At 28.5% G+C, this 17,053-nt stretch overlaps 1 protein-coding gene across 3 annotated transcripts in view; it reads right to left on the bottom strand.

The window, feature by feature from the left end:
- Positions 1-1,108: 1,108 nt before the first annotated feature.
- The window catches only part of LOC145314156 (neuronal calcium sensor 2), an 80,595-nt gene continuing 64,650 nt past the window's right edge, over positions 1,109-17,053 (bottom strand). For all 3 annotated transcript variants that reach the window (XM_080153962.1, XM_080153963.1, XM_080153964.1), the window contains exons 3-5: positions 8,863-8,923; positions 8,089-8,168; positions 1,109-4,268 (exon numbers count right to left, since the gene is read on the bottom strand). In XM_080153962.1, coding sequence (XP_080010088.1) covers positions 4,163-4,268; positions 8,089-8,168; positions 8,863-8,923 — 247 coding nt within the window. In that variant the 3' untranslated portion in view covers positions 1,109-4,162. The remainder of the gene's footprint in view (positions 4,269-8,088; positions 8,169-8,862; positions 8,924-17,053) is intronic.

The following is a 17,053-nucleotide window of genomic DNA, read 5'->3' as shown; positions in this document are numbered from 1 at the left end:
TGCAATTTTATGTTTACAATTAACTTTTTTCTGTTTATAGTAGAAGAATAAAGACAACCGTTAAAAAAATGCCTAATAGTCCTAGAAATCATTACCTAAAATACCAAGATAATCATTTAATTTAAAGATTTACACTTGACTGGTAGAATAGCTGACTATGTAAACTCAGGCGTCTTTTATAATTGAATGCTAAGAAAATTTAAAAATTGTTTCCCCAAAAATATTTTATTTATATGAATGAAATGAGGACAATAGAACATTGCAAATTGTAGAATAGCTTCAAAGCTAAAAATCGAAGGGAAAGGTTAAACTGTATAAACTGTAAGAAAAGAATGGAGATAAAGAAAAAATGATTTATCTATCCTGTGAGATAATCCAAAGAAAAAAGATAGATAGCTCAATTCCACTTTCTTAACCAACTTTGTTTCTGAGTTTTACAAGTAATTAATCTTTTCACTGATAAACTAATATATCCTGCACAACTAATTAAATATCAAAGAAAACTTTCTCTTTCTTGATTTCCTAATATTTAGTAGTTAATATTATTTGTATTTTTGTTTAGAAGTGATATATAGAGAGAAAATGAATTATCATAATAATTTTCTGATCCTGTACCCATTATTTTGTCCTTAATAATGGCCTCTAGTGGCACATGAGGGAAATTTTTAGGCGGAATATTTTTTATCAAGGGCAATTTCCATTAGAGATATCCTCCCCCAAATATTAGCAATCCTTCCCTTGACCTGTAAGATGCTTCACTGTAAAAGAGATCCATTGGTTAGTAAGATTTTAAGCTACAGACAGTAACACAGACAGATATCCTGTTACTTTTACAATGGTGCAAAGTCAGGCATATGTTTTCAATTGACTTTTAAGAAATGCGTGATGTTTTCATGGTAGTGAATTTTCATCAAAGTAATTTGGCAGGACATTATAGTATTTGTCATTATAATTAAACTACTTTTAATATTTTTTTCTGAAGATATATCAATATTTTAATTTCTTGATTCGAAAAAATACATAGACATATTTTTTTATTGGTTAAAGATATTTAAGAAATTCAATAACTCGACTAAGGATTTGTAAACGAAAAAAATAAGGCATTGAATAATTATCTATGAATTTATTTGCCCCCAGCTCAGTTGGCACTATATAATATAATAATAGGAATTCACATTAGTTCAGTTAGGGCAACAATACAAATTTTGCTTTGTGGTGCACAAATTCCTATTGTTGCCCTTACTGAGTATGCAGGAAATAAGTAAGATGCAGTTGAAACTTTGAAAAACACGGGAATATTCCAAATACAGTGAGTTTTTTTTATAATATTATTATTCAACAGTAAATATTATTTATAATATGTAAAAAGGAATTCATATTTACTATACATTTATATATATTTTCAATATAATAATAACGCATAGTAGGCATCCTGTACTAATAAATAGCTTAGTCAACACCGCCACAAAAAGAATAAATTTTTTTTCTGTATCATGAGGCCTTGAATAAAACTTTGAGTGGATGCCTAGCTATGCATATAAAGTGCATAGGCCCAGTTATAAAGAATTTAAAGGCCTATAGGCACTGTAATATAATTATATTGTATGCTGTAAAAAAAAAGATTTGCATCAGAACAGGGGGTTTCCAAAACACTTAATTGCATGAATTATTATTAATTATAATAATTTTAGATGTATAAATAATTATATTTTATTATTGTTAGTAAAATGTTTCATGTTTGTTAATATTCCCTACATTTATTATGGTACACAATTATGTATAGTTTTTGTTTTATTCATTTATCAGAAATCTCTTTCAACAAATGCATTAGATGTTTTAACTTTTAAGGTAAAATTTTATGTTTAATCGGAAAAAGGGTGTTGTTAACTTTAGTATATTCTAAATTAATTTTAAATATTTTGTATTTATGAATGAGTGTAAATGCAAACTGATTATCTCAGAATCTAAAGTTTATAATTGATAATTTTCACTACACAAAAATAAATGCATTTTAACAGACAAGTAAAGATAGAATAATAATAATAATAAAAATCACATTCATGAAAAATCTACAATTTTTTTTTATTTTAATAATAAGATTTAAAGAGAAAATTTGAAAATAAAACATCCTTTTTTTCATAATTAATTAATATACACTAAAATTCATTTAATTTAATTACTGAGTTATGAATAATTAACATATTATTACAAAAATGTGAAGAGAAAAAAATGAAAATATAATTTGACACTACATGAGTCTAACATGTAAGAAAATGTATAAAAAGAAACTAAGCAATTAGCTAAAGCAACTCTATTTAATATTACATTATAATTTAAGAAATAACGGCAAGGTATTGCTTATTTAAAGAGTCCACAATTAAAAGAACATATTCTAACAAATAGGATAAAGTTATTTAAATTTTCTTTTATGGGTAAATTAATTACGATGAATAGCTGTTAAAAAGTGTAATGTACACAAAATAAAGTTTATTTGAAAGCCTTTCATCAGAAAAAAAACATTATTTGTATTTTAAAACTCTTTTTCCTAAATGTTAGAACATAAAACTATTAATGGTCAACATAAAATAAAATGTCATAATCCAAATGTTAATAATAATAAATAAATCTTATAATAATAAATGATATTATAAACTTTATAACAAACTTTTAAACATTTGCACTTAGTTTTGCAACAAAAAAAAAAGAAAAAAATTTTGGGCACACGTACTTTTTTAATATCTACTTAGTAAAACTTTCCCTACAAAGTTTTGAAAAAAATGACACTAAGTTAAGAAAATAAGCAAATGTTTAAAATGTTTGATGGGATTTTAGTTATTTAATAAAAATTTAGAATTATTTGAATTAAATAAAAGTATTGGAAAAATAAAACAATTACAATAAAATATTTTGTGAGTTGGCAATAAAAAGGTTGGGCAAAACTTTTATTTCTTTACTAAGATCCCATCAATTTAGATTACAGATCAAAATATGCACTTTTTTTTGCAACCATGGGTGTCAACATTTATTTTCAAGGTTATCAGTTTAATAAAAAATAAAATGCTTGTTAACTTTAGCATTTCTTATTTTTATGACAACATGAAAATAATATTTTAGGGAGTAAAAATATTAAATATTGACACCACTGATTAAGTCAAAAAAGGTGCAAAATTATAAACTATTTAATTAGCTTTGCAATTTTGCTGGAAATATAAATTTAATCTAGAAGAAAACACGAAAATTATAAAAAAAAGAAACTTCTTGCCACTGGTCAATGTCATTACAGTTATAATAATAATTGAGAAAATTGTTTTTAGTTTTTGTTTTTCAAGCAGTAATAGCTTTTTAATTCAAATAGTAGATTTGTTTGTTTGTTATGGTGGTGTAGATAGAATAAGAACATTAAGCTGGTGGCAGATTTGTAACTTTTTAATTTGTGCACAGAAAAATTAACTTTGCGCCGCCTTGTCAGATGCAGTTATTATTTAATTGTGCCTTTATCACTTTTAATCACTTTTTGTTATCTAAATATTTTTTATTTTTCTCTCAATAACAAGATGTTATAATTTCAATCACTTATCACTTTTTAACCTTGTTAAAAGGCTTCCAGAGAGAAATATGATGAAAAATATCTAAAAATAACTTTTAGAGCTTGTATGTTGGTAGCTTCTGAACATCTGAACAAATTGTGCATTTGTTTTGTGCTTCTGTTTGAAAAAAAAGCTTTTTCTTTTTACTGCTTACTTATATAATTTGAACTTTTTTTGCTGCACCAATAATATAGTTTTTGTTGTTGTTGTCAACATTACTTGCAAATGAATGTTACACTTGGGCTCGTCATTTTCTTTTAAGTTGTGCTTTCAGAAATGAGCAGATCGAATATATATATTTAATATTTATCTATCTTAACTAGAAAAGAGAATAGATGGACACACTATGAAAGAACACATCACACACAAAAAAATAGTTTGTAAATAACTGGATAAAACACAACAATGTTTATTTTCAGATCTTTATAAAGTTGTTGTGTATTTGTAGAATGATGAAATCAGTTTCAGGACAAAAATTGCAGAAAAGACAATTTTGTCGCCGCCATTTTGAATTTGTGTGAGTGTGCGCGCAAGCGCATAGTAATGCCGCGTTGTTTGTTGTTGGTTTGTTCTGTTTACGTGGTGACGTTGGGGGCGAGCATCTTGGACAGCTCATCGTCCTGCAGACAGCCCTTCAAGAACTCCTCCTCTGTAAGGTGACCGTCCTTGTTTTCGTCCATTCTGAAAAAAACATCGAATAAGTACATTTTTGAGGGAAGTTGACAGCTAGTCAGAAAAAATTTGATAGCTTGTATTGATGAAGTAATCAAATGAAGGTGTAAGTTTTCAGGTATAAGGTATAACCAACAAGTGAAATAAATCTGGTAAGTTTGCCTTATCTTAAAAATAAATTATTCTAAACTAATCATATTTTATTTGATTCATTTTTCCACAAAGAGGGAAAAATTTGAATTATTGTAAAATATCTTGAAACATACAATTTAGTTAATATCCATGTTAAGTAATGAAAAATGTTCATATTTTATAGACATAAATTAAGGTAATGACGGCTAATTTATTCTAAAATTAATCAATGCTTTGCGTATAAATATAGTTTTACGGATATTAAATTTGGCCTAATTAAATCATATACTATGCGAAATGCCCCGTTGTTTTTTTTCTACTGTACAACCACACAACACAATGGCAAAATATATTTTTCCACGCTAATTAGTGCAAATTACCACTGACCTTCATTTTCAGAGAAAGGGGAAAATGTTCTAAAATATTTTTTTATATTTTTACTTATAGTTATGATATTGGGTAATTGTATCTAAAATTAAAAAAATACCATTTGCAAAAGTCTAAAAACCTCTTAATGCCCCAGAAAATTTGTAATATTTAAATAAATAAAATGAATAGGTATTAAATGGAGAACTCAATCGATTTTGTAGCTTTTTCGAAATCTTAAGCTACAAATGATAAATAAAAAAAACAGCCACATTGAATTTCATGGGTGTGAAAATGACAGTAAAACTGTGTTTATGACAGCAGTGAAGGTGTAATTTTGACAGTGAAAAAAAATATTGCCAAAAACACAGCTATAATCGAAATTGACAAAAACACACCCACTTTTTGTCAAAAACACAGTGGCTGTATTTTTGCTAGTGGTAAAAGTGGCAGCACCCCAAAAAACCTTACTACTTTATGTAATAAGATGACGATTTGTGTTTCTTCTCTGTTTTAAATATTTTTTTAGATTTTAATTCATTGTTTCTGTTGTTATTTTTATTTGTTAGAGTATAAATATAAGAAGATAGGGGGAAGCTTAATTGAAGACAATGCAATTACACAGTGTAAATCTACACACACATACAAACACACACACGCACCCTTATTTATAAAAATGTATGTAGAATATACGTGGATATTATGACAAGGGAATTTAGCTTGATAACGTGTTACTGGTTTATTGGTCAGTTCGTTCATCCAGTAGAGTGGAAAGGGGATATGGTAAAGGGGGTAGAAGGAAGGAATCCTTATTTTAGCCCACTCTACAAGTTTCACATCATTAGAAAACATGGTGTAAGATCCAAGGAATATTAAATCCATTATAAACACACACACACACACACACACATATAGGCAATTACTTTTTGAAAAATTTGGGTAATGACATTCTTATAGTAGTAATTTCCTGCCATGTCTCTTATAATTTACATTAAATTTCCTTACTCTACTTAATATTAACCTTATTACGATATCATTAAAATAAAAAACCAAATGGTAACTTTTTTTCTACGATTTAAAAAAAAATATTTTCCATCTAACCTACATTCTAAAGGGTAACCGTTTTAACCTAATTCGAGTCGCATGATTAATTTTAAAACTTGTTCTATGTAAAATTAAAACATATTCGCAAGAATAATTTTAAAAGTGTTAAACAAACATTAAACTTGTCTGGCAAAATTAATTGCTTAATTTGATAATCTAAACACACGTGTTGATGATTAATTAAAATTTTAAAACATTTTATGCATAATCATATCAATATTATGTGAAATTCAAAAATTATAATTCTAATTTTATCATTTCTTTAATTATTCATAGTATTGTAGATTTGATAGAAAATAGGTATTGTTAAGTCTGGGGATTCAGTGACGGGGGAATAGCACATGAAGAGATAAATTTTCAGTGATTAGAATCGAATTAAATCATATATTTTTTTCATCAAATTATGCTTATAAAAAGGAAATTTAGAATTGTATCTTATACACCAGTTAAGTAAATTTTCTCCTAGTGTATTAAAAGCGGACAATGTAAGCTACGAAATACTGAAAGATAATATCCTATTATATAAAGTAGTAAGCGTTTTTTGTTTGTCCCGAAGGATCTCGCTAACCGCTGAACCGATATTGTTCCCCTTTACAGTGAAGCTTCTTATAGGTCCTGGGAAGGTTTTAAACTATTTTTGAGGAGCATGTCTTCACCCCCTCCCCCCCAAAAAATATTTGTGTTTACTCTTTTGATACTCAAATTTAAAATGGGATGAGGTCCACTTTTCCCCCTCCTACCTTAAGTGCCCCTAGAGCTCTAGGGGCGTGGCCGCTAGTATGTAAGAATGTGGGGAAGTAAAATGAAAGTAGAACATACACAAAAAAATATTCAATTCATGAATCAAATGGATTAAAATTGCAGAATGTCTGTCCATGTTTTGGAAAAGAGTTTCAATTGAATTGCGTCAATATTGAAATCCAATAAAGGTTACTTTTTTTTCATGCTAAAATATTACAAAATATATAGAACAAAATAAAAAAAAAATATATTTGGATTATTCAATGTTCTTTAGTAGCAAAGCTGCTTTTTGCAAAGTCCGTTTCTGATAAAGCTACATTCCCTCAGCTTATATTATTGAAATCATTTGTGAATACACCTCTGAACAATAAGCATCAACTCTATAACTCACTTTGGTCGACCGCCCCTTTCCAAAGGTTTGATAATAAAGAAGTAACTGTATTGTTATGGACTGTATTAGGGTAGACAGCAGAAATTTATCATTACATAAATTTTCGTAACAAAATATGCTGTTTCATAACTCCTATTTAAAATTTTGGATAATGAAATTTCTATTAAATGTAAAACAATGAATGAGTTCTATTATTGAAAAGAAAATTATTTTGCAAAATATCACATTGTATGAAAACAAGACAAAAAATTTACTGTGGATTTTGGGGAAAACCTTATAAAAATGTTTATTTATTTACATAAAACAAAAAATGATATTTTTAAAAGCGAAGCTTTTATATAATTAGGGTCGGTCCGTCCATACGTCCGTCCGTAACGGATAGCTTTTTTCGTTAATTTAAGCATTTTAGAATTGTCCTATCGATTTCAAACTTTGCATGGTGATTCCTTTAGTAGTTAGGTACGATTTAGAAGGCGTAGCAACTCTATAATCATTACCAAAATGTCCGTACGTCCATTTTAAACATGTTGATTTTTTTTCTTTTTTTAACAACAAATTTTTATGTGATCTAATCATCTGATTGATCTGATTTTTGGTATATTGATTCCTGGGACAACAAAGTATAATGTTAAAAGCGAAGCAACTCTATAATCAAGTCCTAAAAATGTAAGTATGTCCATAAACATTATCCTGTATCAAGCAGTATTTCATCAAATTTATTTGTTTACAATTTTGCTTCGACTCTTATATATTTTTATTCTGATTATTCAGTTCTGACATTATATAAGTGTCCGTTTGTCCTACCGTTTCAGTGCTTCGCTTTTATGGATGTTGTCATCCTTGTTAATAGTACAAACAAGTTTCCTAACCGATTAATATTCGCTGGATTACAACCTTTAGCCATTTTGAAAAATCATGTATAGATATGCAGACAATTTTCCACGAACATTAAAACAAAATTAATTCCAGTTTTTAGCCCGAGCCTTTAACCATTCGGGGCGAACAAAAGATCACTTAAGAATCATATAGTAGCAACGATTTCTCTATTTAAAAGAAAAAAAATCTTAAAGTCAAAGAATGTGCAATTAAATGTACCTGTTGAAAATATTCTTGGCCCTCTCTTCAGCAGTGTCTGTGGGCTTGACTGCGCCAGCACCAAGCATGTCATAGATAGCCTACAATTAGGTAATACATACAGTGCCCTGCAGGGTTACGAGATTAAAATAATGACTATAAAGCTTTTTTTGGAAATATATTTAAAAACAAGATTAGTGAAAACTTGCACCTTTTTTAGAGAAGCAAACTAAACTATAAAATCTAAAAATCTAAATATTCTAAAATAGGGCGAGAAGTTCCCTTAAAAGAGGTCTTGAACATCATTAGAGTCCATTAAAATTGAGAATAATTGGTAAACAACCATGAAATCGCTCGATTTAGAAAAATAAATGAAAGCTTATAGAATTTAGTTTAAGTTTTACATAATTATCAATTTTTAATGGAAATGGTAAGAACGAATTGTCAAATGCCATTCAAAAGTCAAATTACCAGATTATATCTCTCTCAACACTTAATACAGATGTAAAATTAAATAATGCTGTTTTTTTTTAGTAGCGAAGCTACTCTATAATTTGAAATATCCGTCTGTCTGAAACGTTTAAGGGAAAACGTGATATTCTCGGCTAATATAAGAGATAGAAGGCTGAAACTACTTTTCAACATTCCCATTAATATGGAGCATAATTAAGTAAAAAACATTCATTTATGTGCTTCGCTACTTATGGATGTGATCATCCAAAGGTATAATAAAGTGAAGATATTATCTTTAATATTGAAAGCACAACCAATTACTCGTAGAAATATAAAGTATACCTGAACAATTTTGGTCATCTCATCCTGATCAATGACTCCGTTTCCATCAACATCGTACATCCTAAAAAATAATAAATTATTAAAACAACTTATTTTGTTACTTTGACTATTTCATTCCTTGTTTTTAAATTGTTTGTAAGATATGTGTCACTTTAAATTAGATGTAATGTTCAACCATAAAATGTTTGTCTGTCTTAAAATTATTTTCTTGGTTAGTTAGGAATATAGATAGGAAGGACCCAGCGAAGCAATTCTTGTCATTGAATAGCAATAAGCTTTTAAACAATAGGTAAAAAAATTCTTGTAATAAATGTACAAAATTTGATGCTTAAAAAGTAAATACCAAAAATCAAGATTTTTCTAGAATTTTTATGAACTAAAAGAGAGCCAGCTTTTTTGATTTTACAACTTTTTTTTATTGTCAAAAAAAGTACGATAAAATTATTGATTAGACAAGCGGCGAGACATTCACGCAGCGATGTGGAGCCGCCGTATTTTTGGACGGTTTTGATCCGACAACAGCATAATAAGGATTTTTAATCCGGCTACTGCTTCAGTTCAAGCGAAAAAAAAGTAACTCAAGCTCCGGCTATATATAGCTCTACATTTACTCTCCAATTGCACTACAATTTGCATAAAAAATATTAGGTTTTCTTATACAATTTCCTATACAGATGGACAAATTTACATTTCTTATATTGAGATGGAATAATACTAATATTGTAGCATTAACAAACATCTAAAAAATAAAATTCATAGGATAGGTAATATCATTGTTTAACATTTTGGATCAAATAGCTAAAAATCCTTAAATTTCAGGCTTTGATTGCACAGTTGCTACAGCATTTTTGTTTTCCAACAAGCTTAAAATGATGGAAAAAGTGTTTGTAGCAAAGCTCCACTTTTAATAATTCCTACCTAGAGAGCATAAAATGTGTAAAAATACCTGAGAGACCCTCAATTTAGCCTGAGACAGAGATTTAAATTTAGGAAAACAAAGTATTCCGTAAATTCATGAAAAACGAGAAAGGGATATGGTTTCGGGGTAAATCTATATTGCCCACAACTTTTCTGTCCGTCAAAAATGCATTATAGTTTTTTTATTAGTAAATCTAGCATGCTATATTGCCAAATAGAATTATACTCAGCTATACGTAGAACACGAAGCCTAATCATCATTTTAAAAACTAGAACTGTTTAGGGATATTGTCTAAAGTAGTGCATATTTGCGGATTTTCTTAAGCAGGACCCGACAAAAAATATAGGCATTAGTTTTTCCAATACCCCAAGACATGTATTTATAGGTATAGGGAAAGGGATAATCATATATTTGAGGTAAATATGAAGAGCTAAATATTTACAGAAACTTGTTCCTAATAAGAAGAATGGAGAAATGTGTTGAAAATGAACAAAGGGACATGAAATCCTTTCTCGTATTCGAATCCAGTGGATAGGAACCGGTTCTCATCCATACGAAAAAACTATGTCTAGCATCGTATTATATCCAGTTTTCTACGAATATAGAAATGTACAATCATAAGATTAAAACCAGTTTTTTTAGCCGGTGCCTCCGGCACCTCGGGGCTAAAAAAACTAGTTTTAATCTTATAATTGTACATTCTATATCCGCGGAAAGCCGTTTATAATACGATACGAGAAATAACTATTCTCAAATAATATGCTAAATATTCAGGAACTGTAGGAGCAATATCATTTGAAGAATTAATGTTATTCTAAAAATTATAGGAAATCACAACGTCCAAACTGTCTTATTATGTCGACATTTCATTTTAATGACATTTCAAGTAATAATTACTTTTCGACATGATATTATTTCTACAGTCTTAAGTTAATAAAATTAAAGCATACTATAATGTCATGTATAAAAACCATTCAGCTGTATCTGTATTTTATTTGAACATTGAGCAATTTGATCAATAAATATGATTATTAATCTTGTATTTGAAACATGCTAGAATGTTTCTTCAGATGCCATCTCCCTCCCCAGAAAATTTTGACGGGATAAAGGGGATTAAAGATTTCTCCCCATGGAATACTTGAAGAAACAATAAAACTACGTTTACAAAAGGTACAGTCGGGCTTTCCAGGGAGTAAGGGAGGGGACAATGGATCGAATATTCAATTTTTAGGAGTCTCAGACTTTGGGGACTGGCTTAAAGGGAACATGCAAGAATTTAGCAGTTTCTAACCAATCTTGGGGACCAATTATGAATGACGTCACGCAAAATCATGCATAATCTCGCGGCAAACTAGCGCGTCAACAAAAAGATAAACAATAACAAGCAGACAAAATATTTTGATTTTGAAAATTATTTTGTAAATTGAATCATTACATTTTTTATATCTAATTCTTGTTTAATGTTAATTCATTCCGATTAGTACGTTGTAGAAAGAAATTATATTAAGATTATTAGTTATTATGAGCAAAGCCTTCCTATAATTAGGTCCCGCACATTTGTACGTCCGTAACGGTTAGCTCTTTTCCTTACTTTAGACATGTTAGATATTTCTTATTGATTTAATGTAAAGGCAAAAGTTTTTTGTCTTTAGCTTAATATTTATGTAATTAATGATCCGATTAATTTCAAAATTTTAGGGAAAATTCACGAAGTCCTGAGTTGTTCAAGGTTTGTTTATCATTAAAATCTCAAGATGGTGTTATTTTATTTTTCTGTCCTGGATGCTAGGAGCGCAGCTACCAGTTATCCTAAGATATGTTACTTAAACCTTAAGATCTTTAAAATTAAGATGTACTTATGTTCTCAACTATTTTATTTATGTAGTATGAAATTTTGACGCAAGGTATCTCATTTTTATTTCGTTAAATGAAATAACTTGAGTTAAAAGTTCTGTAGGAAGGTAATTGTTTTAGCAAGTTTTGTAATAAAATTATTTAAAGGCTTTTTCATGTCTAAGCTTTTTAATAAATACAATAAAAAAATTTGGGCAAAAGAAGTTGTAAAAGTAAAATGATATGTTTCCTTAATTTTCCGAAGTTTAAATAACAACAATTATGGAAATGAAATGTAAACCTGGGTTTTATGATCTCTAGAATCAAAGGCTTGTAGTAAAGCATCAGTTTAAGGATGGTGCATTTCGAATTAAAAACAATACAAAAAGTCAAAAATTTCCACTAAAGGTTGCTATATTGCAAATACTTGTTTTATCTGGAAATATCTGGGTTTTCAACCTTAAAGGGTCTCAACTATAAAATTGAATTAACTGCCCATTGTCCCCTCCCTTACTCCCTGCGGGCTTTCAGTAACTTTAGAAATAGGAATAAATATAATTTAGCTGCCGGTTTTAGGCTATTTGTTTATGAGATAGTTTAACTAAAAAACACATATCTATGAAATTTTAAAAGACAACGCTTTCAGAATTTTATTTGTTTGTTTTGCCTTTGACTAAATGTCATTTTACAGTCGAATAATTTCATTCAAATTCAAAAGATGAATTCAATATAAAATCAAATTCTATGGAAATTCTGCTTGGTGTTCAAGTAGATTTTCTTTTTATAGATTTCTTTCTAATAAATTTGTGTTAGATAATCATTTTTCTTACGCCAAGGGTTCAAGAACTATTTGTAGATAAATGATTCGATCTTGGTGTGTCAACACTACTGCAAGAGTTTCACATTTTAAAATTATCGCAGGGAGTGAGTGAACATTGGAGCTTAAATCATACTGTAACCAAAAATCTATCATTCTCTAGCATTCTCTAGCTTAAAACGTTGAGAGCTGGAGTAACCAAGGAGTAATTTTGTTTATTGTAATTGGGATAGAAAAAAATATACTGTCTACTGTCTTAACCATTAAGATCCTTAATTATCTTAACCACCAACTGCTTTTTGTACTTTTCTCATACTCGCCATAGCAATCTCGCTAATCTAATTCTATTTTTTTTTTCAAATTGAAAAATTTCCATGATGAGGATATGCGAAAGTAATGGCACACCTTTGATCATATAAATCAGAAAAAATTTAATAATTTATAGATTTCTATTAACGAAGCTACTTTATAGTTCCCTGATTTATCAGTCCATATTGGTTTTGATAATTAAACTGTAGCAAACCTTAAATTAAGAAATCTTTAAGCTTAATAACATTCAATAAGACAGACAAACATGCCATAAAATGAGACTTGTACAAATGCTCCGCTTCTATTAAGAAAATTGAGGCGAAAGTAAGAAAATTAATAGAAGCAATATTTCTCTATAAATAGAGAGAGTAAAGAGAGCTTTTACAATAATGTGATTGGTATTAGGATAAGAAATACACATTTTCTAAGCTTTTATAGTTCTTTATTAGTTAAGTCTATGAAACCTTTGCCTACGTTTCTTATTTATCGCACTCTTAGAACTCTCTTAAATGAATTAGTTTTGTTTTATATTTTTAAAATTAGTAATATATATTTTAGAAAACTTTTTCGGGTTAAAAAACAATTTAATGATTTACTACTTTTTTTTTATAGTAAGTAGATTTTTTTCTATTTTTATTGTTGGTTTCATAAGCTACACTGTATCACTTTCGAGTGTGTTGCTATCAAATTCTTTTTATTATGAGATAGGAGGTGTCTCATGGGTTTTACTGTATATTGTTTAGTATTTGCTTTATTGATTATAAGATTACAAATACTAGTATAATATTGTCTCTAATTAAATAGAATGTGTTTAATAAGCTTTACTATATATTGTATTTGCTTTAATACTTTTGAGTGCTTTGCTATTAACTTCTTATTAATAGTAGATTATTCTCTCTAATTCTATGTATGGTGTTTCATGAGCTTTACTATATATTGTATTTGCTTTTATACTATTGAGTGCTTTGCTATTAGCTTCTTATTAATAGTAGATTATTCTCTCTAATTCTATGTATGGTGTTTCATAAGCTTTACTATATATTGTATTTGCTTTAATACTATTGAGTGCTTTACTATTTGCTTCTTATTAATAGTAGATTATTCTCTCTAATTCTATGTATGGTGTTTCATAAGCTTTACTATATATTGTATTTGCTTTAATACTTTTGAGTGCTTTGCTATTTGCTTCTTATTAATAGTAGATTATACTCTCTAATTCTATGGATGTGTTTCATAAGCTTTACTATATATTGTATTTGCTTTAATACTATTGAGTGCTTTACTATTTGCTTCTTATTAATAGTAGATTATACTCTCTAATTCTATGGATGTGTTTCATAAGCTTTACTATATATTGTATTTGCTTTAATACTATTGAGTGCTTTACTATTTGCTTCTTATTAATAGTAGATTATACTCTCTAATTCTATGGATGTGTTTCATAAGCTTTACTATATGTTATATTTGCTTTAATACTATTGAGTGCTTTGCTATTAGCTTCTTATTGATAGTAGATTATTCTCTCTAATTCTATGGATGGTGTTTCATAAGCTTTACTATATGTTATATTTGCTTTTATACTATTGAGTGCTTTGCTATTAGCTTCTTATAAATAGTAGATTATTCTCTCTAATTCTATGGATGGTGTTTTATAAGCTTTACTATATATTGCATTTGCTTTAATACTATTGAGTGCTTTGCTATTAACTTCTTGCTTCGTTTCCTTTTCTAAATCATTATTTTTAATAAAAAATCTCTAATAAGTCAACGAATGATAAATCAATCCTCCTCCGAATTTAAATAAATATTATGTCTTTATGTCGCCTGGATATCAAAAATAAATCGGCCATAAAGGCTTTTAAATCTCTCTTAAAAAAATTTTCTTGATTCATTTAAATGAAAAATTACTTTATTTCAAAACAAAGAATTTAAGTATTTTGTTTTAAAACAAAAATCCAGTTTTTTAAAAGAAAATACTTTTTGAACCATACACTTTGAAAACCAATAGACATATACACATATGTAGGAAAAATGTAGAAAATTAAATATATAAAAATATCAATAAATCATATTTCTTTCTGAGTGTCAATGGGGATAAGTCAACCAAGAAAAAATTATTTTACATAAATTTTGTGCTAGTCAAAATAAAATATTTGGCTCACAGATACACTGATAGGGTTTTCCTTTATATTCAATATCCCTTCCCCCTGTGAACATGATGCTCTTTTTTGCAGTAAATGCTATGACTTACATTTATAATAAATATCTTTACATTCTCCAAAATAAAAGAAGGATAAAGCTGTTTCTTAGTAGCACAGCAACTGCAAGAATAAAAGCATTTCATGTCAATACCCAAGAAAACAGTCATAATAAAAAAATGACTGTCTACAAAAATATATAACATTAACCACTAAAAGCTTTTAAGAAAATAATTTTGTTTATATATTTTGTGGCAAGTTTTACTATCTTAAAAGGAAGTAATAGGCCCTTTTCACTTAAAAAGATTAGTAGTCAATAGCTGTCTATTTGTATGTCAAAATTGATTTTACTCTATTCGTCTGTTTTTTATTAAGTTTTTTGGTACTATGTTTGTACTTTAAAAAAATGGGAATAAATTAAATTAATTTGTTGTTGAATTGTATTCTATTGTAGTAACTATCAGAATCCAATAAGAGCAAACACACATCAATACAAACCTTTCCCTACATTTATCCCAGATGTATGTATATGTGTAATGGGGTGCCTGGGATTTTGGCCACTGCAAATTTACAAAACCTGGCTTTAAATTGAAAAAAATGGAATATCTAGCACAATCCAACAAGCGCTAGCAAATATCTATACCTTTTCCTAAATTCATACAAGAAATATTTCTATTAAGGTGTCTAGGGGTTTTGGCCAATATAAAGAAAAAACCTGACCTCAATTTGAAAATATGGTAAAACTATCAAAATCCAAAATGAAGCAAACACATAATAATATAAAACATATACAAATATCTATATAAGAAATTATATTTTGATATTTCTAGGTCCTGAGTTGGTTTTAGGATATTTTTTCTTCTAAAGGTTTAATAATTGTAACGTGGCCAAACTCAGATGCACCATGTAATATATATGTGAAAATGTTGATGTACACAATACCAATGGTTATTGGCAAGTAATAAAAGAAAAAAAGAAAAAAGTGTACTATACTTTTTTTCTTTCATTACCCTATTTCTTACTCATTTCTCAATATCAATTGGAAAAAAACTTTTTGTGTTGGGGCTGAATACTTTTTTAAAGCGCAGCTATTTAATAATTACAGCATGTCGGTCAGTCATGATACATTACGTTATTTGGTTTAGTAAAATATTACTATCAATCATTTATTCACAATATTTGCAATTAAACATTCTTTTTTTTCATCAAAAAAGTATTTTTATGTCAGTGATTATATAATGCACTAGCGTCTATAACATCTATGGGGAAAAAATAACCTAAATCCATTTTTGGATCTAATATACAATCAAAATAGTCTAAAACCAGCAAGGGAACATGTGTGAAGGTTCCATCATGTAATATAACAATCTAATCATTGGAAAGCGCGATCTTAATGGAAAAACTTATATAATGGAATACGTATAATGTTTTTAATGTGTGCAATGAGATGTGTCAAGGGATGTGATATTGAAGGATGGTTGGTGTGCTTTCTTTATGTGCACTATGTGCAAGCATTATATATGCATACATGTGCAGTCACGGTCCCAAGGAGAATTTATTAACGTACAAGCACAATTATGTACAAAAGAAGCGAAGCTAATCAATATGAAATAATTTACTAAAATAAAAAGAAGACTGACGGCCAAAGTCTGTTTTCTCTTGAACATGGGAATCTGAAATTTAAGCCTTTTTATCTCAAATCACAGCCAAGAAATTTCAAGAATGACTAGATACTCTATGGTCATAGGAATCTTCATAAGAAATTTCAGACATCTATCTGCATAAATCAAGATTCTCACAAATTATTTTAACAAAAGTATAGATGACAGACGAATATACTCATTAACGGACGTACTATATACAGACTAGTTAGTCATATAGGGTAGCTGCGCTTTTGACAGTTTTTAGAGTGAGAAAGAAGGGAGAGTGTGTTTAATGGTTATTTATACTAATATATTCATATGTGACTCTCAGAGGTTTGTGTGTGTGTGTATGTGTGTGTGTGTGTGTAAGTGTAAGGCTGTTGATAAAAGTAATTTATTGTAGTATATATGTGTGTGTGTGAGTGTGTGTGTGTTTGAATGTGTCCCAATGTTAGTGAGAAGCATGCAGTAT

This window comes from Acartia tonsa, chromosome 3 (genome assembly GCF_053477335.1).
Source record: "Acartia tonsa isolate MP-2025a chromosome 3, ASM5347733v1, whole genome shotgun sequence".
Classification (NCBI taxonomy): Eukaryota; Metazoa; Arthropoda; class Copepoda; order Calanoida; family Acartiidae; genus Acartia; species Acartia tonsa.
This window is presented reverse-complemented; position numbering and strand designations above follow the sequence as displayed.